Source organism: Peromyscus maniculatus, chromosome 16, assembly GCF_049852395.1.
Source record: "Peromyscus maniculatus bairdii isolate BWxNUB_F1_BW_parent chromosome 16, HU_Pman_BW_mat_3.1, whole genome shotgun sequence".
NCBI lineage: Eukaryota > Metazoa > Chordata > Mammalia > Rodentia > Cricetidae > Peromyscus > Peromyscus maniculatus.
In genome coordinates, this window is record NC_134867.1 from 4,416,673 (window position 1) to 4,440,231 (window position 23,559).

Consider the following 23,559-nt stretch of genomic DNA (forward strand, 5'->3'; position numbering starts at 1 on the left):
AGAAATCATGCACAAAACACATGTCAGAGGAATAACTGAAGACAACATTTCACTCAAATTCTCATGTAAGAGATGGCAGCTCCTACTAGCAACAGTGATTTATTTTTTTTCACTCTTCAATATCATTCCCCAGGGAAGCTGGCAAACTGAAATCTGTTCCATTAATGCCAGCAGGGATGTATATGTGTGAAGAGAATAAGTAAACATTTATTGTACCTGATGGCTCAATGAACTATCCACATGAGCTTTTAAAAGACTTGAAAATACTTGCCAGGCTGTATATTTAGGATGAGCTCTGCAAACACCATTCTTCTGAAAATGTCTATTTCTAAGTCAGTAGAACTTTTTCAGTCCAAACTGTTGAGTTAATCTGTGACTTGATAGCTCCCCTTTTCCTTTGTTAACGAATGAATCTCCCAAAATATTCTTTAAAGTTTTTGAAATTAGGCTTTTCCTCTCTAAATCAGTGAAAGAAGTATTCCAAGAATGGATTTAAAAATATATGGTATTTTTCCATGTTGGCCAATACCACAACAATGGCAAATTGTCACTTATTGAAGGTCAATTTAGGCAAGTTTCTTTCTGTGTTTTATATGTTAATGCATAGACAGTGTTTTGCTATTAGAACTCAGAGCCTTGCACAAAGCTACACAAATCATTGAACACAAATTTTGAACCCAGAACAAAACCCAAAACCCAAGCTAGAGTAGACTTTGGTTAATTATAAAATAATCTTTTAAAATAAGTAAGCTGAATAGCATTCTTATTTTTATCCAGTCAAGGTTAGTATCTGTTTTGTTTGCATTTATGTATTATGAGGAGGGTAGACATTTTGATTTAAAAAAATCTAAGATCATTTAAATGAGTGATTCTTAGAAGTTTTTTTTTATTATTACCTTGTGTTTTTAGTAATTGTTTGGATCTCCAAAAACATTCATAATATTGTTTATGGTGCTACTACATTGCTAACTAAAATAAAAATATTTAAAAATATTTATGATTAGTTAAAAATAACAAATTGTGGTTTTATCCTCATGATCTGGTAGGCTCCTTGAATACACAGTGGATTTTTAATTGTGGAGTTTGTTTCCATCACTGTTACCAAATATAATTAGGTAACATGCACATACACATAGAGAAAGGAAAGAGAAAAGGGGGAACATACATTATTTACAAATCTTTTTTTTTACCACTATGGTTATAATTTTCAACAAAGTAGTTCTTCATAGAAAGTAGTGTAATACGAATTGCTAAATGGTATTATAAATAAAAAAAAAGAAAGAAAGAAAAACCTCAGTGCCAGCTATTGGGGTAAATTCTGAAAGATCAAAGAGACAGAACAAGCCACAGCTAACCTCACCTCGACAACTTCTCAGCTGATTTTGTTTCTTCAAACTGGAAGCCTCTGAGTCCTCATCTGAATGGATCTCAGCTGAACTGCTATTACAAGCCTAAAAGTTTAAAAGCCTCTAATTTCTGATTCTCAGGCCTTATATACCTTTCTGCTTCCTGCCATCACTTCCAGGGATGTGTGTGTCTTTCCCAAGCAAGACATGAGATCTCAAGTGCTGGGATTAAAAGAGTGTGTCACCATGCCTGGCTGTTTCAAGTGTGGCCTTGAACTCACAGAGATCCACACGGATCTCTGCCTCCAGAATGCTAGGATTAAAGGCATGTGCTAGTACTGCCTAACCCCTATGTTTAATGTAGTGGCTGTTCTGTTCTCTGATCCCCAGATAAGTTTATTGGGGTGCACAATATATCAACAACAAAGTAGAAAGACAGTGAAAGAAATATACAGCTGTTTTTACAGATGTAATAATGAAGAGTAGGAGGAGACAGGACATTTTTTCACTTGATCCAAATCACAATTCAGTGACACATTTTAACTATGTGCTCTTTTTTGAGTATCAGGGTTTTATGTATCAAATGTTAAATGGGTTTAAGTACTTGAAAATTAATCACTAAATAACAATAATATTTAAAAATAATTTATGATTGCCTGAAATAGATTAGTGATAAGATATATTTTGAGCCATAATTGAAAGATGTTTGTCTAGGAGAGTGCACATTTCTTTAGTATCTGAAGTGATATATATTGGTATGTTTATCTGACAAAGTTATACAAAACTCAGGAGGCTGAGGCAAAAAGATCACTTGGAATTCATGGCTATCTTGTATTACATAATCAGTTTCAGGCCATACTGACATAACTAAACATTGTTTAAAATGAATAAATAGATAAATAGACAAATAGATAAATAAGTAAATAAATAAATAAATAAAATAGAAAAAGAGGAATTCTAAGACTGGTACCTATATGTGACCAAGATAATCACACTTCAGACTTACATTTCATTATTCTATGAGCTATTCTGATTGGCTTCTACTATCTTTTTTTTTTTATTAAAGGTCTCATTCGCTTGCAAGAGCTCATCAAAGCTCCATCAAGGTACAATCTTCGACTTAAAATCCGTCAGCTGCCAGCTGATACAAGGGATGCAAAGCCTTTGTTGAAAGAAATGAAAAGAGGCAAAGAGTTCCATGTGATCTTCGACTGCAGCCATGAAATGGCAGCAGGCATTTTAAAGCAGGTAAACTTTAAGTTACTTAAATTCTTAGTTTTTTGATAGAAGTTTCTTTACCTTATGTTTTAAAGGCAATGACTTAGTGTTACATCATTATAAAGTCACAGAAATCATTTTAGCATGACTTTATAATAGAAAATTTGACAAATACTTTCAGTTAATTTGTTTTAGGAAAAATGTAATAAGAATATTGACAGTCTTCACAACATTGCAATTTTGAAGCTAATTTCAATTGACTGTTGATTAATGTAGCAGATTTTTTTTTCAGAATGAGGGAAAAAAGAATCCATGAATAACATATCCAACCAGTAGTATAAAACAGACAAAGATGAGACAGATTCATCCTCTATCTAGTATCCAATGCTTTACATATGTGCTCTTTTTCCACCATCCTCACAACCAAAGGAAACTGGGCTATCTCAGTCTAATCTCAGAGAGACTAAGTGACTTGAACAGCATGCACTAGCAAGGAAAGTGCAGAGAAGTCAGCACCCAACCAAGTGATGGTCTCAGTATTCATTCCACAATAAAGCCTTGCCTTCCTGAAAGGAAACTTCAAACAGCAACAAGTACAATAATGTTACATCAACACTATATAATCCTAACTGCAATCTAGAGGGTAGGAATTATTTAGTAGTCTCTCTTATAAATGAGGGGTTGGTGCTGAAGACTAAATGCAGAACATCATGTATTTATTGAGTCATAAAATGTGGATTTGAACTCACATCTTTGTTTTTGTCTTTTAATCTTATAAAATATTGAGTTAACATTGTGGTAGTCTGGGTAAATTAGCAAATTGTGCTTTAAGCCTTTGAGTATAGGATAAAATACCTGTAGTGGAGAGTGGTGAAAATTCAGATGTCAAGTTATATTCCATTAAATATAACTACCAGTAACAAATGCTTGCTATAACATGGTTGTTTTATTAAGCATGTATTTGTCCAATATTCCAGTATGAATGTTGGTTTCACTGCAGTGAAATATTTCATTGATTTGGATATTGCTCTAGCTTTATATGTAGGTGATAAAGTATATAAGGGATTATGCTTGGCTTTGTTTTTAATTTGTTTCAGTATGATTATAATAATGGAATAAACACTAAAAGCAAAAGTGAAGATTTTTCACATGCTTTCCAAACAACACCTGATCACATTTAGGAAAACAGTCTTCTCTTTACTCCTGACAGAGAATGAGCTTGCACCTGTTCTCTGGGCCTTCAACAAGCAATAGATCAGGTTTTTCTTTCCAGACCTAACTGATTTGTGCTTGCTGTCTGGAAGATGAAAAAACCTCCAATAACAGAGTGCATTCTTCTTCCTATTAGGTGTATCCATTATTTTATATCTTTCCTTAGATAAACCCTACTCTATTTGAAAATGAAGACAAACCCCAAACAATATTTAAATATACTCAGTGAGGATATTGTCTTCATCAGATTGGCCTGTGTGGCATTTTCTTGATTTCCAATTGATGGGAACAGGGCCCAGCCCACTGTGGGTGGTGCCATTCCTGGGCAGGTGGTCCTGGGTTCTATATGAATGCTAGCCGGAAGTAAGCCAGAGACTACAGTAATCACTGTTCCTTTGTGGTCTCTGACATTGGCTGATGTAGGACTACCAAAGATATACATTCAGAGCTGAACAGCAAAAGTAAATGAGCTTTCAGAAAGAGTGCTCCATCTAATAACTATTAGGAAAAGTAAAAAAATGATAGCCTTAGTCAGCTTAACCTTGTTGTTTTTCAAAAAAAAATAAATATTTTTTCAAACTAACTGCGTTTTTTTACCTGAGACCTTTGAGAGTGAAGCTCAGGGCTTACTAAGTTTCCTTAGAGGCACGTTTCATGCATTAATCGATGGCCATGCCTTAGAAGCAGATAATTCCACCTCTATTCAAATTTCTGACAGAGGATTCCCTAGGGCAAAACCAAGATACTCTGAAGTAAAACTGCAGGAGGACATTCTATCACATAGGAAAAACATAACCAAGGACTTCAAAGTTGAGATCAGAGAACGTGAAATAAAAACCTTCATCTAGGAAAAAAATGTAAAAGCTAATAAAAATACGCCCCACAACAGCATGTTATAAAATAAAATTAATATTTGATACGTATTTTCTTCCTGGCCTTCACTTTTGTTACAATATTATTGTGAATAATATTATTACTAAATCTAACTGGATGCCAAAATAGCTTCATAGTTCAGATCCCTAATTTATCTTAAACAAATTAATCTTTGGTCTTCTTCAAAATATGATGTATATTACAATGTATTTCTTTTGATGCTTCTCACATAATATCATAGTCAAGAAGGTGCAGATATATTTTCTTTATGTAGTTTGAGGTTTGGGAAGACGCATTGATGCATAGTTAAAGAATGAAACAGAGCAAGTGGCTATTAAACTAATCTTTGAGATAATAGTCCTCTTTTTCTGAGGTTACCAGATGAGTACTTATATTTTTAGATCATATATTATAGTTTATGGTTGATTCTTGGTTTCAAAATCAAAGTTTGGAAAAATGTCAAATAAAGCCATAAACCATCTCAGTTTATATTACAGACTTCTCTTCAAGGTAGTGAAGAAGAGACCTGTGGCTCCAGTGGAACACTCATGTCAGAAGCAAGCCCACCCCACTCCCTTACCACGGCTCAGCTCGGTCCCCAGTGCCCCAGCACAGCTTCACATGCTGCCCTGTAATGCTAGGAGTTACAAATTATCAAGGAAAGGGGAGGATTTCTTAGAATTCATATATTTTTAGAATTCTCATAATTTTGAGAATATATAACATATACTTTTATAAAATGGCATGGATAAATATGTAGGAAGAAGTCCAAATTGAATACCATTAGTTTGTGGTGGTTAGAATGGAGTTGGGAGGCATAATAAATAGAGACCCATGATCGTGGGATGTGTCTCCTGAAACATTGAACTGTGCATCAGATTTAAGCTGAATTGGACTGAGTTAAGCTGCTGTTTTTCTCTCTTTCTTTCTTTCTTTCTTTCTTTCTTTCTTTCTTTCTTTCTTTCTTTCTTTCTTTCTTTCTTTCTTTCTTTCTTTCTTTAACTCTCTAGTGGCAATCCTGTATTCCATATACAGAATAGAACCACAGCCGACTTTGTCTTGTAGAGAAACATTCCCTTCTGACAGCAACGGTCATAATTTCCAGACCAGGCATGTAGTTGCCATTCTCACTTCAGGCTAAACCTATAAATATACCTATTGCAGTATGAAGATCTATGTGCATTTAGCCTAGACAGTTCTCATACATTTTACCTGGTGCTCATTGACTTGAATAACTTTGTTCTCACATTTCGTGTCTCCAAATGTCTTTTAGTCAGTTCTAGACTCCAAATACTGATGAATTCATCTTTACTCTTTTGGGCAATTTATTTATCTTTGTTAAGGCCTAGTTTCCTGTCAGTGCATATAATAGTTGAACCTTCATTATAACTTTTTTATAGTTTAAATATTCAGTATACTTATTTAACTTTTGATATACTTTAGTAATATTAATGATATTTTATTTGTAGTAATTATTCTTTATCGATTTCTGCCCATTTTGAGCTAATGATTTTAGAAACAAGGATACCATTGACCTGCCATTGATTGATTGTGGAGAAGAGCAGGCTTCTGCACCGTTTGTTGGCAGCAAACATTCTCTACCATAGCAGATAATATAAAAGTTTAATGAGGAAAATATCCCTTTGTTTTTCTTACAATTACTTGACCAGAGGCTATAGAATTGTTATTAACTCAAGAAAAAGAAATCTGTGACTTTTTACCTAAATAATTTTTCTGTGTTTAAGTCTTTGATTTGCCAAGCATTAATTAATTATTACATGTTCTATTTTTTTGAAGTGGCTATTCTTTTTCACTGAATGGCTCATGTTAAAAATTATAATTTCTATTCTACTTAATTGGTGAATGCCTACTGATGTGTATGAAGAAGCTCACCTGTTCATTGCACACAGCTTGTAGCTGAGAAAGCTACTTAGCAAATGATTTTTGCATCTTTAATAGTGTTGGGGAGACTATTAGATGAGAATACGTGCTTCCAACTAGGAACTCTTCCTTCAGCTAAAACAATGCATGGGTTTCAGTTCTCACTGTCAGTTATTATTCAGTTCCCTCTTTTTTAGAGGTGAAAAGACAGGCATATTTCTCATCACTGCAAATTTTAACACAAAAAGTACTTGATCTAAGATCATTGACGTCAAAAGTGGGTGAGAGCTGTGGAAAAGGGAAACAAAACAGTAACTTTCACCTGATCTTTGAATAAAGCCAAGTTATTCTGTTAATTATCCATATTTTTCACAAGTTATGATTAATATTTCCTTCATTAATGTTACGGCCATGTCTCAGGTGCTGAGAAAAGGTATAATTTTACATTGTTCTTTGCAGCTCTTTTTGCTAATATCTCAAAAAAGCAGATCAAATAAAAGGATGCCTCTCTCTAGGATATTTGTAGTGCGTATATTGCAAACACAAGGAACAGACGTGCTAATATCAAGGTTGACATCAGTTTTAATGCTGTCGAAATGTTATACTATCAGCCTTACCATTGCAAACATTTAAGGAATAGCTTTGCTGTCAGAAGAATTAGTTCAAACATCCTTTTAATAACAACTAATTTTTTTTACTACTGGGAAAATTAAATATGGTCCAATTTTATGTACCATGAGTAATTGAGGTTAATTATTCATCAAATTGTATATTTTATCATTACCTGTCACTGGAATAATATATTTCATAATATGTAAACCTTCAATGTTAATATTTTTGTTTCTTTTAATTCTTTACCTCTTAGGCATTAGCTATGGGAATGATGACAGAATACTATCATTATATATTTACTACTCTGGTAAGTAAGTTATTAAAACATAAAATATAATGCTGTAGATTTTATTACCATGACTCATAAAAAGGGTGTAAATGTGGTTTTGAGTGAGAAGAAATAATGTAATGAATAGCACATTTCTACCTTATCTTATTTTGATACAATCTGCAAGGAATCATGACACAGAACTAATAACTCTTGAGGGGATGCTGATGGTTTTGAAATAATACCATTTCAGTTATCAGTTGAAAGTGTTGTGTGTCTGTTTATGTGGCTCCAGAGACTTTAAAGGCATAGAGGGATTTAAAATAACAAAAAACGATCTGTTAGACAGCCATAATGTCTTATGTTATTATCTCTGCTCTGTTTTGTTTGTTGTTTGTTTGTTTATTGGCTGAATGTGGGTGTGTTTTTGCAAATCAGGCTTTTCTAATTGCCCTTTCAGTTGATTGTATATTCATGTTTAGTAACTTTTTAGGTCAATATGATTTAATTGACAATAATTAAATTGTATGTTACCTTTATATTTGTCTTTAAATACCCATGACATTTTCTTTATTATGCATGAAGAATTGTCTTTGCTGCTTTATGAATGGTTGTTGCCTGCCCTGCATTCTGTGCCCCCCCCTTCTTCGCTCCCTTCCTTCCTTCCCTCTGTTGTAGTGCAGCACAGCCCAGGATGTCTTTAAACTTGCAATCCTGCCTGTGTCTTATGATTGCTGGTGTTACATGTGTGCTTCTTCAGGCCATGCTTCACTTGTGTTTCTTTCTCCATGTAGTTTACGGTACTGATTTCTCCTGTGAAGTAACTTTCTATCTCTTTCACTAATCCTTTCTTTCTCATTTTCAGCCTGCATCTTTTTGCCTTAAGATTTTCATACCTTCAATGATCAGTTATCACCTTTGCTTGGATCATGACTAAATGCATGTGTATAATTTTCATGGTTATTATAGTTCAATTCTAAATATGTGGTATTAATACAAATTTTAAAAATGAAATATTAATTTATTTTCCCCAAATCAATTCCTTTTTTATTTCATTGAAAACTTTAAGTATTACTGATTCTTATATCATCCATAAAATTGCACTTTTCTCTATAGTTTTTCTAACAGAATTTTTTTCTATTTAATTGATGAACAGTCCAGACATGTTCTTGCTATTTATTTTAAAATGTTGAAATTACTTTCCTTGCTTTTACAGTTATTAAAGTCCAGTTGTTCTCAGTAGCTTTCTGAGAAACAACGATACCTCCAGGCAGGACTCTTTGCACAGCTGGCTGTGTGTTACACACAACGCCGAGGCTGGGTCTGCTGTGTGGCTGCATCACCTCTTCCTTGATGGCTTTTACACTTTATCAGAAGCCTGGAAGTAGGGTGGAAAAGACAGCATGGTCACCTTTCCTTATCACATGTTTCCGCATAATGCTATAACATGATTCCACATAATTGTAAAATTTTGAAAAAAAAATTATATCTCATAGTTAAGAAATAGAAGAAAACATGTATTCTAGGATATTTATAACAAATTAGCCTGTAACTAAAGGTATGGATTTCTTTAACTATAACCCAAACTTTCCATTTTCTTTGCTCTGGATCTCTTTTATGAATTCTCTTTTGCAATCTAATTGATTTCAGTCAATCTTATCATAGGAGTCATACTTTATATTTTCTCCCTATTATTTCTACTTATATGTTGAATGCCCTTGGCTTCATCAATATCCTGGTCATTCTTTAAAGACAGATGTATGTGAGGTGATGCGGGATAGATTTCCTTATCTTCCAAAGTACAGGGTTGAGACCCATCTGAGCAAAAGACAGGATAACTGGACAAAAATATTTATGTTCTTTGCTAAGCTGTTGTTGCTGACATGGTGGTCACAGGGAGAGTGAGCTCTCTGCTTTTATGTTGTGGTTTGCTAAAGAGTTGATAGCTGTTTGTAAGTATGATTTGATAAAAATGGTATCATCTAGGTAAATTAGGTGAAATAGAGAAATCTGTTTATTCAGATTCTCCTAGAACTGAGAAACTTTCAAATGCTGGCCAGCAATCTTCTGGAAAGAAAGACTTCCCTCCACATTTTTTTTTTTTTTGGTTTTTTTTTTTTTTTTGAGACAGGGTTTCTCTGTGTAGCTTTGCGCCTTTCCTGGAACTCACTTGGTAGCCCAGGCTGGCCTCGAACTCACAAAGATCCACCTGCCTCTGCCTCCCGAGTGCTGGGATTAAAGGCGTGCGCCACCACCGCCTGGCCACATTTTTTTTTTTAAATTAAATTTGTTCTATGAAAAATCCACAAATGTTTATAGTGCATTCTGTTTATTCTCACCACCACCTTCTCTTATTTCCTTCCCACCTCTGTCGTGCCCTGTCCTCCTCTATGCAGGTCTCTTTTCCATGTTTGTGTCTTTTTGCTTAGTTTGTGACCTATGGACTTTAATTAGGACCATATGAGTGTCAGTGAGGGGAGCCCCCACTGGGACCTCGTAAGCTCACTGTTTGGTACACAATTAAAAAAAAAAAAAAAAAAACAATGACCATTTATCCCTCAGAATCTATCATAACCGATGGATCAGCAGGAAGGGTAGGGCCCCGTGGCCCATGTTTATGGTTGGTTGCTGACAGCTTGACTCTTATACAGGCCCAGTGTAGGCAAGACAGTTGCTGAGGTCATGTTGGCAATGACTGTGCCATGCCTTGAAGTTAACATTTTTACAGCCCGTCACTCTATCTTCACACTCTGTTCTTTCTGCTTTCTCTTCTTTTATGTTCCACGAGACTTAGAGAAAATATTACAAATGTCCTATTTAGCACTAAACACTCAGCAATCACTTATTCTAGGTACCTTGAGCAGCCATGAGTCTGCATTTTGCACTGTTCACTGTCTGGGGTTGCTCCAACAGTGAAATACTGTGTGGTAGAGACAAAAGGGCCTCGTATAACCTATTTTTAAAGGATGTAGACTAAAGGAATTCTTTTATGGCCCCACTCTGGGGGAGAAAGTTGAGAGAAGGTCAGAGAGTAAACTTTTTGCTTCTATACTTTTCTGTTTCCTTTATCTTAAAACACTCAGGATGCTAAGCCTCCATATTTTGTGTAAAGTGGTTTGAGCCACATTACAACTCAGATCCTGTTAGGTGAAATGTCATTCACAATAAAAATCACCAAGTGGCTTATTTGTTTTTAACTTCAAATTTCCTTACCGTTTAATATTCTCCCTCTTGATATATATTTGCCATACATTAATTGTTTCCTTCTTGAGTAAAGTATATCTCATCTCTTTGGATAGATCATATAGATTGAATACTAAAATTGTGAAGATTCCTCTGCAAAGAAGTATACAACACAGAACAATGTCTGTATTTTATGCCTGCCCCCTAAAAGGTACAGCAGAGTCAGTGACATTCGTGGCCTTGGGTTTTAGTGTGCCTGGGAAGAGCTTTTCTCCTGGAAGTTAGAAAGTGGAGGAAGTCTCTAACACTGTGTGTCCATATGATGGCCAACTTCATTGACAGCTTTGGCCTCATGTCTCCCAGGAAAACTAACAGGCAAAACAAAGGTTTTCATGGTGTACACATTGCAGAGGTCAACAGAAACAACATACATTATGGTGAGGCTCCAGGTGGGCCTTTGTGACAAAGGAAGTACAAATTTCCTACAGCCAAAAAGATGAGTAATTTTAACAACTTTTTCTCATCTTCCATATTATTATTATTAATTAGAGCATTATTTCATATTTGGCTTCTACAAAGTAAAAGAAAAAAACAAAAAACAAAACCAAACAAACAAACAAAAAGCAACACAGACAAAAACAAAACTAAAATGTGACTAACTGATTAAGAAGCAGGGCAAAGAAAAAAAAATACTTCTGTTAAAATATAAGGCCAAACTATCCTTAACAAAAAGAAAGATTATAAAAATATTAAATGTATGTTAGAGAAAGAATGTATGTTATTCTGTTGCTTAAATTATAATGCAGTCAATAGATTTTATGTGTTCATGTGCAGAGTATACATATTTGCCTTGCTAAACATGAGGGTAGTTGATTTGAATCTAATTGATTTTTAATGCTTGACATCACTTGAGATGTACTGCTGTTAAGTTTCCTGAGGAAGGTAAGAAGTGATGATTTCAGCACTGTAAGTTTGTGAATAAAATCTGCTTTTGGTAACACAAGGAAATTTCTGTTTCAGGATCTCTTTGCTCTTGATGTGGAGCCCTACAGATACAGTGGCGTAAATATGACAGGGTTCAGAATACTAAATACAGAGAATAACCAAGTCTCCTCCATCATTGAAAAGTGGTCTATGGAACGGTTGCAGGCACCCCCAAAACCCGACTCAGGTTTGCTGGATGGATTTATGACGGTATGAATACCTATTTAAAAATCAGTGTGTTTTAAGTAGTATTGCATAAATCATTAAATCCTATGGGTGTAAACAGTAGTTTGATGTTTTGACAGAAAAATTATAATAGCAGAGGAATGATTGCAAATAATTCTATTAGCTTTACATTGTTAATGCTCTAGATGTGGTGGGACATGGGAGAATGGAGCTGATAAATGAAGTGAACTAAAGTCTCATGCAATAGCCAAGTTTATTCAGTTCCTCAGACAGTTTGTACTCTGAGGGTTAAGAGTTGTCACATGAGGAAAGTTCTCATGAGTTCAAGTTGTATACAATCACAAGGACAAGCCACACATGGCAAAAACATTTTTCCCTAGAGGCATATAAAGGATAGTTTAAATATTTAATTGAATAACAACAGCAAGCAATAATGAATAATCTGAAGTGAACTCACTCCTATCCACTACACCAGGGAGGAACACAAAAGCACATTCCAAGAACAATTCTGTGTTTTGAAGAAACTGAGGTCAGAAGGCTCTTTTCTTGTTTCTTGTAATTTTAGTACAAGCACTCAAAATTCCCCTTCATGACTCCATTCTTGGACTGTGTTCTGACATGTCCCCCTTTTTAAAATTTTTTTAATAGTAGGCTATTTAGAGTTGTTTTGATTTGAGATATTATAGCTAAATCTAATTGTCATTTGATGCATGAGTATCCTATAAGCGAGCAAATTATAAACACAATGACAATATTAAACTAGTGAAAACATTATGTGTTATACTCTAACAAAGATCCATACTACATCCAGTACTATTACTTATATTATGATATTGATTAGAAAAAAATCTAGAGAATAGCTTGAAAAGTGACCCGTATGATTATTAGTTCTATTATCTTGTAAAAAGTAAGTAAACATTTATCTGTAATAGGAATACAAATGTTATAAGGTCCTGTGTAAATGCCAAGAGATTCAAATCCCTAGGAAAACTTAGAATCAGTCTGTCCTTCAGATGAATGAATCAGTGTATTATGGTCCCAAGGTCTAGTCATTAGTGAAGTAACTTAACTTGACCCCAGATGGGCAGACTTGACGTTTGATGATATGATTGACTGCCCGTTAGCTATAGATTTGCTCTCTTTCTGGTGATTTCTGCTGCCTTTCCTATTGTCTCCTCGCCCTCTTCTTTTGTTATCAATGGCCTGGGGTTTGCAGAGCTAAGCAGAATCATAGTGTTTCAGTGGGTCCATCTGCAACAGCAGATGCTGAAGCACACATAGGCCTGTTTGAAAGCAATTCAGAATGGTCTCTGGAGCTCTCAAACATATCTCCTTGAGAAAATTTTTAAAAATTAAGAGTAAATAAAGTGCAAGAAGATCCCTTGGTGCTGACCTTTTACATTTTTTTAAATAATTGTTATTTTAATGTTCTGTGTGCTTTTCTAATTATGTCCTGGCCTTGAGAATAATAAGGAATGCCTGTAGTATGATTAATATTCCATTCTTTACAAAAAGTTCTTAATTTCTTTACTACTATAGGCTGGTCCATTGTCCATTTTTATAGAAGTAGGCACTTCTGTAACAGCAAAAGTTTATATAAGAAGAAAGTATACTGCAGAAGAATTCTCTGAGTAGTTAGATTCAGTCCAAAGAAATTTAGAATATGTATCAATACAAAAACGCAGGTATGGCATCTGAGGCACAAAACCAAAGTTAGTAATATCCATTTGCCAGAATTCATTAGTAACATTACCTCTGTGATTAACTCCAGCTCACCGACCGTGACAGAATAAGGGAACACAGATAGGATACTCCTGCACAATTTGTCTCTCTTGTCCAAGCAGGATGTGGTATTGTGTACATGAAATCTGTTAGTGTGTAGGTGTTCTTATTGATGTTTTCATTCTGGCAAGGTAAAAATGGGGCAGGTTAATACATCAGCTTGATTATTTCCTTCTGCAATAAAATAAGGGAGGTAAGTGTGTGCACAAGTATGAGTAATAAACAAAGGATGTATGTTAGTTTTAACCAGATGTTGTACTTTCTGTAGCAATGGGAGCAAAATAGAATGAAAAGATGAAATTAAAGCAGTTTCTATTGCTGAAAATAATCCTACAACATAAGCAGAATTTGAAATAATATTTAAGCATTTATAAGTTAACCATAATAGATGAATCAAAATAGCCATTCCACACCTTGGACTGAGGAAAAGTAAGTATTAATAAATTGATGAATTTCTAGACCATAAATCTCTCCTGTACTCTTAGATGATCCATCCATAAAATAAGTATCTGTCTGTGGACGGGAGAAGGTTGAGTAATTTTTGTAATCACAAATTCAGTTCATATGAGAAAATCCTATAGATTATAAGCTGGATAATGATTTCCTATCCTTCTGTGGTAATCTGAAAATGAAATTTGTGTCCATAGAGTCCTATAATGATCTTAAAAACTATTGTTAGTTAAAAAATATAGTATCACATGGATCAAATCCATATAATTGTTTACATCTGGTCTTCCCCTGATTTACTAATTGAGCAAGAACAATAAGCTAAGAAGTTAGTATTTTATGGCTTTGTGTAGTAAAGAAATTCATTCCAAAGGTTTATCCTATTGTGCTATAATATCTGTAGGAGACAATTTAGTAGGAAAAATAAGTAAGTGTAAAGGAAGTGAAGGATTCAGAGGATACACAAATGCCTTGTTTAGTCTGGATTCAAGTAGCTGTAGTTCTTCCTTTACCTTTCAAGATCATATGCAAGGACTATACGACACCTCTTCTTCTAGAGTTTTAAGTGGATTGGTTAGTAGACAATTAGGTATTTCCAAAATGGGACATAGCCAATTAATGTTCCCTTGTAATTTCTGAAAGTCATTGTTTTTAAGTTGTCTTGCCAAATGGACATTTTGGTGAGTGTGGCTTAGCAGTTGTTCTAGTAACTAGTTGTCCCAAATATTACATAGCTTCTGATCTTTGTCTTTCAGGTGCAACAATATGCCCATTTTTATGTAGCATACCCTGAGTCTTCTCATATATGGACTATTGCTCTTTCTTTTAGGAAGTGGCTAATATATAATATCATTCATATAATGAGTAATATAGGCTGAGGGATAGCCTGCCTCATAGGCTCTAGAATTTTTTCCTACATAGTATTGACTCATAATAGAGCAATTTTTCATGCCTTTAGGTAGTGTGGTTCATTGATATCAAAGCTGAGGTTATTTATGATCTAGTAAGAGGATAGAAAAGGCAAAATGCACCTTATCATCAGGATGAATGTGTATAGTATAAAAGCCATCTTTTAAATACAAAATTATTAAAGGCCAATCTTTAAGAATAAGTATGGCCATAGGTAAACCAGACTGTAAAGCTCCCATTGGCCACATGGTGGCATTAACATTCTGTAAGTCAATCAACAATCTCCATTTAAAATATTTCTTTTTAATTACAAAAGCAGGAGAGTTTCAGGGAGAAAAGGAGGGTCCTTTGTGGCTGTTCTCCATTTGTTCTTTGGCTAACTGGTGAACATCCTGCAACTTTTCTTTAGGAAAGGGACATTGAGGTGTCCAAGCAGACTCACTAGATTTCTGTATAATTTTTATAGGTGGTATTTTTCAATAGCCCTTATGAAAAACCCAATCCCTCTTTATGAGTTTGTCCTTGTGGGAATGTAGGTTCAACAATCCCTTGTAGTTCTTCCTAGTCCAATCCCTTTTTGATATCCCATTCTTTTCACTAGCCAATGATCTTGTGAAGAATAGGCAGCATTAGCAATGGGAATGTGGATCTCTGCCTTAGTTTGTTGTAGAAAGTCTCCCTCCCAAACGTGCTAATATAATGGAACATTAATAACATATGGATGTAGGACTGTCATTACGTCTACTGGACCTATATATTGTAATTTTGTTTAACTTTATTTCCTTAGAGGTTATAGGTCCATAGTTAGGGTTGAATTTACATTCATAACAGGCCATTTGGAGGAGCATTCTTCTATGGTTATAATAGAGATATTAGCTCCAGAATTAATTAATCCTGTACAAGTTTTCCCTTTATTTTCAAATCTAGTAATGATTTATCATTTTCTTCAATAAAGTGCTTAAAGCTATAGTTTTATCTATACTATCAATCCTCTCTCACAAAGCACAGTTTTTTTCATGAAATGGCTGCATAAGGTAATCCTGCTTTAAATCACCATTCAGTGGACACTAGGATCATGCCTGCAATTTCCCCTCTGTAATCTTCATTAGTGACTCCTATGTTAACTATGATTCCTTTCATGGATAAACCACTGGGACTCAATAAAAATCCAGCTGTTCCAGGAAGCATAGGTTCCCCAATACCCTATGTATAACTTAAAAGGATATTGAAGAGGGGAACTGGCAGTATCTTTAGGGCAAGGAATATCAATAGCAACACCTTGTAACAAAAGAATAGATTTACAATCTGAAGCTGGCACAAATGTTGTTGTTCTGGGCTTTCAACCGTCTAATTTTACAGGAACTGAGAGGGACCCTCAACCCATTATTCCAGTGTTGACTTGTATTGTTATTGTTGCTAGGCAATGTACTGCCCCTTCTTACCATATTAGATGGGCATTCCTTTGTCCAATGTTTCCCTTTCTTTCATTTAGGGCATAAGCCAGGATCTTGTTGATTTTGAACATTCATTTGTTGTAGGAACAATTTGCATTGTTTCTTTAAGTGGCCAGGTGGGCTGCAATTGAAACATTAGCTGACATCTGTCTTTGAACAGCATAGGATTCTAAAGCAGCTAATTTTACTCTATGTATTAGGTCCTCATATTTCTACTAACTTCAGAAAGTCCACAACATTTCCCCTCTCTCTTTCGGAGGTCTGATTACTCCTTGACAATCTTCATTCATATTATTAAAGCCAGCTGCTTTAATAGTGACTCCTGAGTTTGTTCCCCTTTACTTTTTTCTCAAAAGCATATTCGTGTGTCCCTATGAAATCAGCATAAAGCTCAGAGGGACCTTGTATACTATTTACATAAGTATACACGAAGTCACAAAACCACAACGGTTTTCATCCAAGTAGACATAGCTACACACCTAACACGTGGGAGAGCTGCAGGTGGTATATTATGTAAGGTATAGTCAGCCTACTGATGCCCATCTACCAGTGCCTGTCAGAACTTCAATTGTGACATTTCCAAGGTCACCCCTTAAGTCCTAGTTGTTGAACTTTTCCATAGGTTTTTATCTGCAAACCACATTTATCATTGAAGAAATTGGGAAGGGCTACAAACCATTTTAGCAATGAAAATAATATGGCAACCATTTTGCATCATTGCTCCAATCCAAATGATACTCATAACAATATGGAACATTAGGCCCATAGAAAGCAGAAGTCTTTTTAGAATCGTTCATTATATATACGTCTAGTCCCTGATAAACACTGATTTTGTTAAAATTGCACTAGAAATATCAAGCACAGCTTGTGAGGCCAGGGTGGAATTGGTAAATGAATTTACTTTTCCCTGTCTTGCCTTAGCTTGTCTAGGTTGTAAACTTAGCATTTCCATAGGCTCTTCTAAATCTTCATTGGGAAGTGAAGGGAATTCAAGATAAGATTGATTATCATATCCCTCATCCCATTCTTTAGGATCATCTTCAGGCAATGGAGAATACGTACCTAAATGCAGCTCCAGTATCTGACTGAGGAAAATCTCCTTTTTGTCTCTTTTAACAATTTTAAGGTTTGATCACCCAGTTTATATTCATTCAAGGAATTAGTCATCTCTTTCTAATGATTGATATCCTTCCAATGTTCCTTAAGTATCTTGGTAATACTCCAAATTAATGCCCAAGTGACCCAAAATTGAGTGGGGGATCTTCACCTTGTTTATATGCCTTCTCAATACTCTTTGACACTCTGTCCCATACTCCTTAATCTAGAGTTTCTTCTTCTGGAAATCAAGGATTATAATCATAAATAATTCACAAGCAATATAATAATTGTGATTTTAATACTTGTCTCTTCCTTTCTTTAAAAAAATGACACACAAGCTCAACATAAGGCAAAGTTCTCCCTAGTTTCTGCCCCATTATTTTTACATCCACTCTTTTATCTCATAGTTGACTTTAGGTTCCTGTTTGGGTACCACTTGGTACCACTCTAGAGGTGGTGTGGTCTGGGAGAATGTAGCTGATAAATAAGGCAGACTGAAGTCTCATAGAATAGCCAAATTTATTCAGTGCCTCAGAAAATTTATACTCTGATGGTTAATAAAGATCACATGTGTAAAGTTCTCATGAGTTCAAGCTGTATGCAATCACAAGGACAAGCCACATGTGGCAAAACCATGTTTTTCCATTGAGATATATAAAGGATAGTTTCAACATTTAATTGAATAACAACAGCAAGCAATAATGAGTAATTGGAAGAAAACTCCTATCCACTACACTTATGGGGGGAGGGGGGCGGTGAGCATAACAACACATTCTAAGAACAATTCTGTTTTTTGAAGAACCTTAAGTCACAACATTCTTGTCTTTTTTCCTGGAGTATTCTCACAGGCATTCAGAATTCTCCTCCCACAACTCCATTTCTGAACCATGTTCCAAAATTAAGTGACACATTTACAGTCTCATCCAAGACCAATGGCATGAGAAGAATCACTATGACACTAGTTTGTGGGGACATCCTATTATATCCAGTTATTACCATAAGTAGAACAAATGAGAGCCTGACAAAAAATATAGTCAGATGGTAGGCACTTATCAATACTACAAATATTATTTCTTTTTATCTTGATAGTTTTTAATATTGTATGTTATATGAATATTTATATAACAAAAAATTAATGCAAGACTTGGGATGTTTGGCTCAGGCAATATTTATTAAAGAATGAAATCAGTTATTCACACTCACAACACAGAAGAAGTTAGATGCTGCTGCTGATCCAGCTGTTTTTTCCTGAGTTCTGCCCATGGGCAATGGGAACCAAACTGCAAGCCATGCCTCTCCTCCACTCACTGCCTGTTCCGACCAGCCCAAGAGAGAGAGTGACCCCCTCTTCACAAATTCTTGAAGGGTCATGTATCCTCAGAGAAAACCATACTCACTGGACCAAATCATTCCCATTGGTCATTGGTCTGAATAGCAGAAATCCCACAGCATATCCCCCTTTTTTAATCTAAAATATAAAGGAAGGATCTAATCCTAACATAATAAAAACTGTACACAATAAGAACTATTAATATGTGAGGTCCAGAGGAACAGAAATGTAAGAATCCTAACAAAAATTGAAACTACATATAACAAAATTATCAAGAAATAAATTGTAGTCCTCCAGACCATAGGTAATAGTTTTTTTTTTTTTTTTTTTTTTTTTTTTTGGTTTTTCGAGACAGGGTTTCTCTGTGTAGCTTTGCGCCTTTCCTGGAGCTCACTTGGTAGCCCAGGCTGGCCTCGAACTCACAGAGATCCGCCTGGCTCTGCCTCCCGAGTGCTGGGATTAAAGGCGTGCGCCACCAACGCCCGGCCCCATAGGTAATAGTTTTTAAGAGATTATTCTAATAGTTGTCCTCTCCTGAAGAATCTAAGCTTTATACTTAATATGTTCTAAGCTAAGACTCAGGAGGATTGTAACCATAACTATCTAGTCTTCAACCCTATCAAAGACCTAAGAAGGAAAAGAATATTAGCTGAGTAATCAGGAAGTGCAAGCAAGCAACTTCTGAAAAAATGCAAGAAATGACAGAAAATGGCTGGCTGCCTGGACAGTAACCCAAGGTTTCTTTGTAACACTGGGGCATTCAACTTTGGTTTATAGGCCGAGAATATCTGCCAGACCTTTTTCAGAAGCAGGAAATTTTGACGGACTGTCCTACCTTGTCTTGACAAAGTTCAGCAGTCACTTTTCTTTATGTCTTGCCTGTCCAGATTAGACAGCATACTTACTGTCAGCCCTGGATGTAAGTGTAGTTACTTGCCAAACAGGCCAGTATTGCCAAAGGAGAACAAACTCCATATGGAGTGTTTTTGGTGCTCAACATTCCCTAGAGAGTAGATTGGTGGTACCAGGAGCAAATATGTCTCACATCAAAAGAATTAAATTATTAAAACATTTTAAATGCCATATTCTATAGGTCTCTGAAGTGTTTGAAGATCACATATCTATTTGGGAACATATCTCTGCACGCCTAGAAAACCTATCTAATATGACTTAAAGTTTGACAAACATAGGTGACTATTAACCTCTAATTCTTATTAACTTATATACCTTAAGGACTAAAGCTCCACATTATATAAATAAACAAGCTGTAAAGGTAATACCTTATGCGAAATAGAAACAAATGTACAGTATAAGGACAATAACCTCAAAATAGTGACATGATACAAAAATATCTTAAACAGAAAGAACATATATATATATATATATATATATATATTATAACACAAATAATTTTGAATTTGTATCAATATACAAAAGTATCTTAGACAGAAATAGAAACATATATATAGTATACATATATACAGTATAACAAAAATAACTTTATCAATATATAAGAACCCATACCAATGTAAATTATTTAAAACCAGTAGTCTACCCTTTAATCCTATCATTCCTATCCCCCTTTTATCTATTCCAAAAGAGATCCCTGAGTTTAACCTCTATTGTTCTGCCCCTAGCCCTATAACAACTTATTACCAACCCCCTACAGACGACAATTATCTGTAGCCCTGAGGAAAAACCAAAAAAACCACCCACCCTACCTATAGGAAAAGTGAGTGTCCTGTTCTTAGAATTACTTCCTACTGTCTTTGAGGGAGTGGTCAAGGTGTCTCTATGGGACCTGTAATGTTTGAAGAAACAGTTAAGTCTTAGTAGAACTAGTTGCAACATTTGTAACCAGTCTCTGAGGAATGAGTAAAACTTATCTGAAGTTCTGGCTGGAATGGTGCAAGAGGGTGGACCATGTCAGCTAGACACCTGAGAATTGTCTTGAGCAATTTGTAGTCCAAAAACCAATCTTTGGGTGGTGTCTATCAGCTTAAAGGCATTATAGTGATCCAGGTAGAATCATTGTTGTGGGGGCCCCATCATCCTCTTGGGGAGTTCAGAGATTGCTGTTAGAAAAATTTATCATTCACTATGAAAAACTTGAACATCATTAATATCAAACTGGAAAGTTTAGTTTTCAGATAGTAATATACCTAAAGAAAAAATTTAAAAAGTCAAATTAAATTTGAGGAGAAAGAAATTTATTATAACAGTAGTCCCTAGATTTTGGTTTTCTTCTGTCCCACACCAGGGGGCTCTTTCGATATGAGACAGAGACTCTGAATTTTCTTTTAACAACATGCTTGGATTTAGAGAAGGAGAGAGCCACACTTCAAATCCAAAGCCAGCTTTAGTTTTTAATTGCGTCAGGACAAATAGTATTTTGAGAGGTAAGGAGATTTTGCCCTGTAGAAGTCATTATACCATCTTGCCAGATTGTTTCTTTTCTTTCTTTTTTTTTTGGTAAATTTTTCTGGACAGTTCTCCCTCTTTCTTTAGATGTCTATCCGTCCAAAGCTTCTTGACATCCTTATTATGGATATTTTTATTCTCCTGTAAATACAAAAACAGAAAAACAGAATGCTGCCTTGACCCTAATTTGGTGAGTTTTTCTTTTCAATGTGTTGAATCGCCATACCAGTTGATGAACAATCACTTCTAATCATGAGGTTCCTCCTGTTTGAATAGAACCTTTGTTAATTTTGATTATATCCATAGCTTTTCTACTCCCATGGAAACAAAAGCAAACCTCTTCCCCAACATAACACATATTCTGATTTCCACTCTGAGGTCACTGGGTTCAAGCCTCTCATTGGGCACCAGATAATGTGGAACTCAGGATTCCTGGCTATGGCAAGATTTATTAAAGGATGAAATCAGTTAGGCACACTTACAACAGAACATCATAGGCACTGCTGCTGACTCAGCTGTCATTTTCCAGCCTTTCCACGCAAGTAATGGAAACCAAGCTGCAAGCCTTGCTTCTTTGACTGCCACCACCTGCTCTGACTATCATAAGAGAGAAAGAGTGAACCCCCCCCCCATGGATTCTTAAAGGGACATGTATCCTCAGAGAAGACCACGCTCATAGAGTCAAACCATTCCCATTGGTCATTGGTCCAAATGACAGAAATCCCACAACAAAAAAACCTACCTTAAACTCACTCATTCTATAAAGTCCTGACTAGACATACTCAAATTTTCAAGTCCTAGAAAATATAATATGCATAAATTTTGAGAGAGTCTAACCTGATGCAAATTTATTTGTTGATACTGATGCTATAATGAAAATCTAATAGAAGGTATATAAGCACTTTAAAATTTGTAATTGCAATGGTAAACAATCCACATCACCCAAAGATAGGTTTTAAAATGTCAGTGTTGATTTGTGTTATTTACACAACTGTATCAAAGATGCTGTTCTTTCACTTTGTCAAGAGTATACAATATACACAGATATTTGTCCTTTTTCCTTCTATTGTTTTTTGTAAATTGATATATACTTGACATCACACATTAAATCAGATTGGTTAAAATTTTAATCACTTTTTTCTCAGCAGCCAAATATGGCTCTGGTTTTCTGTAGGCTATGTGGGATTTTGTCTAGCATTTACAGGAGTTATGAATGCCTGGTGTATTCTATTTAAATACATTTCTATAGATTGAATTTTAGCTATAATGTAAGAAATAGCTCAACAATTGGGTAATAACTACATTTCATAGTTCATTACCACCTTCTTTTTCATGAGGTGCAGAATTTATAAACATTTTCTATCCCTACATCTGTAAAAATCACTTGATATTATGATTGTATTTTTCCATTAATTGCTTCAATGCCTTTAAAACATGTTTGTAAGCTGAAACAAAACAAAGAGAAATTGGACTCCCTTGACTTAAGATATTTAGTAAACCGAGAGCTTGCACAGAGTGAGGTAAATTGTCACTTAGTATATATGTCATCAGTAATTGAAAAATTACTCTTTCATTCTAATCATAAAAATAACTTCTAGAACTTAAAAATACCATTATCTCTAATTTGAGGAAATACTGTGTGTGGATTTTCACTCCTTTAAACATAAGAACAGTTGAGTGATTCTAGCCATTTGACTTTGCTATAAAATATACCTGAGACTGTTTATCAGTAAAAAAAAAAATGCTTAAATAATTTAAGATGAAAATATTTCTCTCCAAGGTATTGCTAGATTTCAAATGAACTTTAACATAGAAAAAATCATAAATGTTTTATTTTACTATTATTTTGAAGATGGTAGGTAAAAATTTGAGACTTAAGGTAATTTTATTTTAGTAATTAAACTGTCAGCCACTTCAAGTAGTTATTGTAATAATTTGTGTATTTTTCTATATATTCTGGATATTTTTAATTCTTTAATTTCAAAATGAACTTTGAACATTTATGTTACAAATATACTGTTGAATTATTTTTGAAAAGATCCTCAGTTGACCTCACTACAGTGATAATACTGTTTCGCTCTGAGAATTCTGTTCACAGTTTCACAATTAGCAAATCTATTTCTATATGAGAATCACAAACAGTACCCAAGGTTATCAGGTAATCCCTGGAGCACAGTGTTTCTACATGTGGTACCTGAAATGAGGGCTTTAATGACTTGTAGCAACTTATATGAATGATTGCCAAACAGATAAATAAAAGGGAAAGTGTATTGATTTCTCATTAGAGAGACAGAGTTGCTTGGAGAGACTTAATCTCCAGAATGGAAAAGCAATGTTGGGAAGAACATATGCTTG

General features: G+C 34.9%; 1 protein-coding gene across 3 annotated transcripts in view; it reads left to right on the forward strand.

Moving 5' to 3' along the window:
- Positions 1-23,559, forward strand: part of Grik2 (glutamate ionotropic receptor kainate type subunit 2) — a 609,237-nt gene that overhangs the window by 254,294 nt on the left and 331,384 nt on the right. For all 3 annotated transcript variants that reach the window (XM_006983740.4, XM_016002308.3, XM_006983741.4), the window contains exons 5-7: positions 2,413-2,594; positions 7,396-7,449; positions 11,614-11,787. In XM_006983740.4, coding sequence (XP_006983802.2) covers positions 2,413-2,594; positions 7,396-7,449; positions 11,614-11,787 — 410 coding nt within the window. The remainder of the gene's footprint in view (positions 1-2,412; positions 2,595-7,395; positions 7,450-11,613; positions 11,788-23,559) is intronic.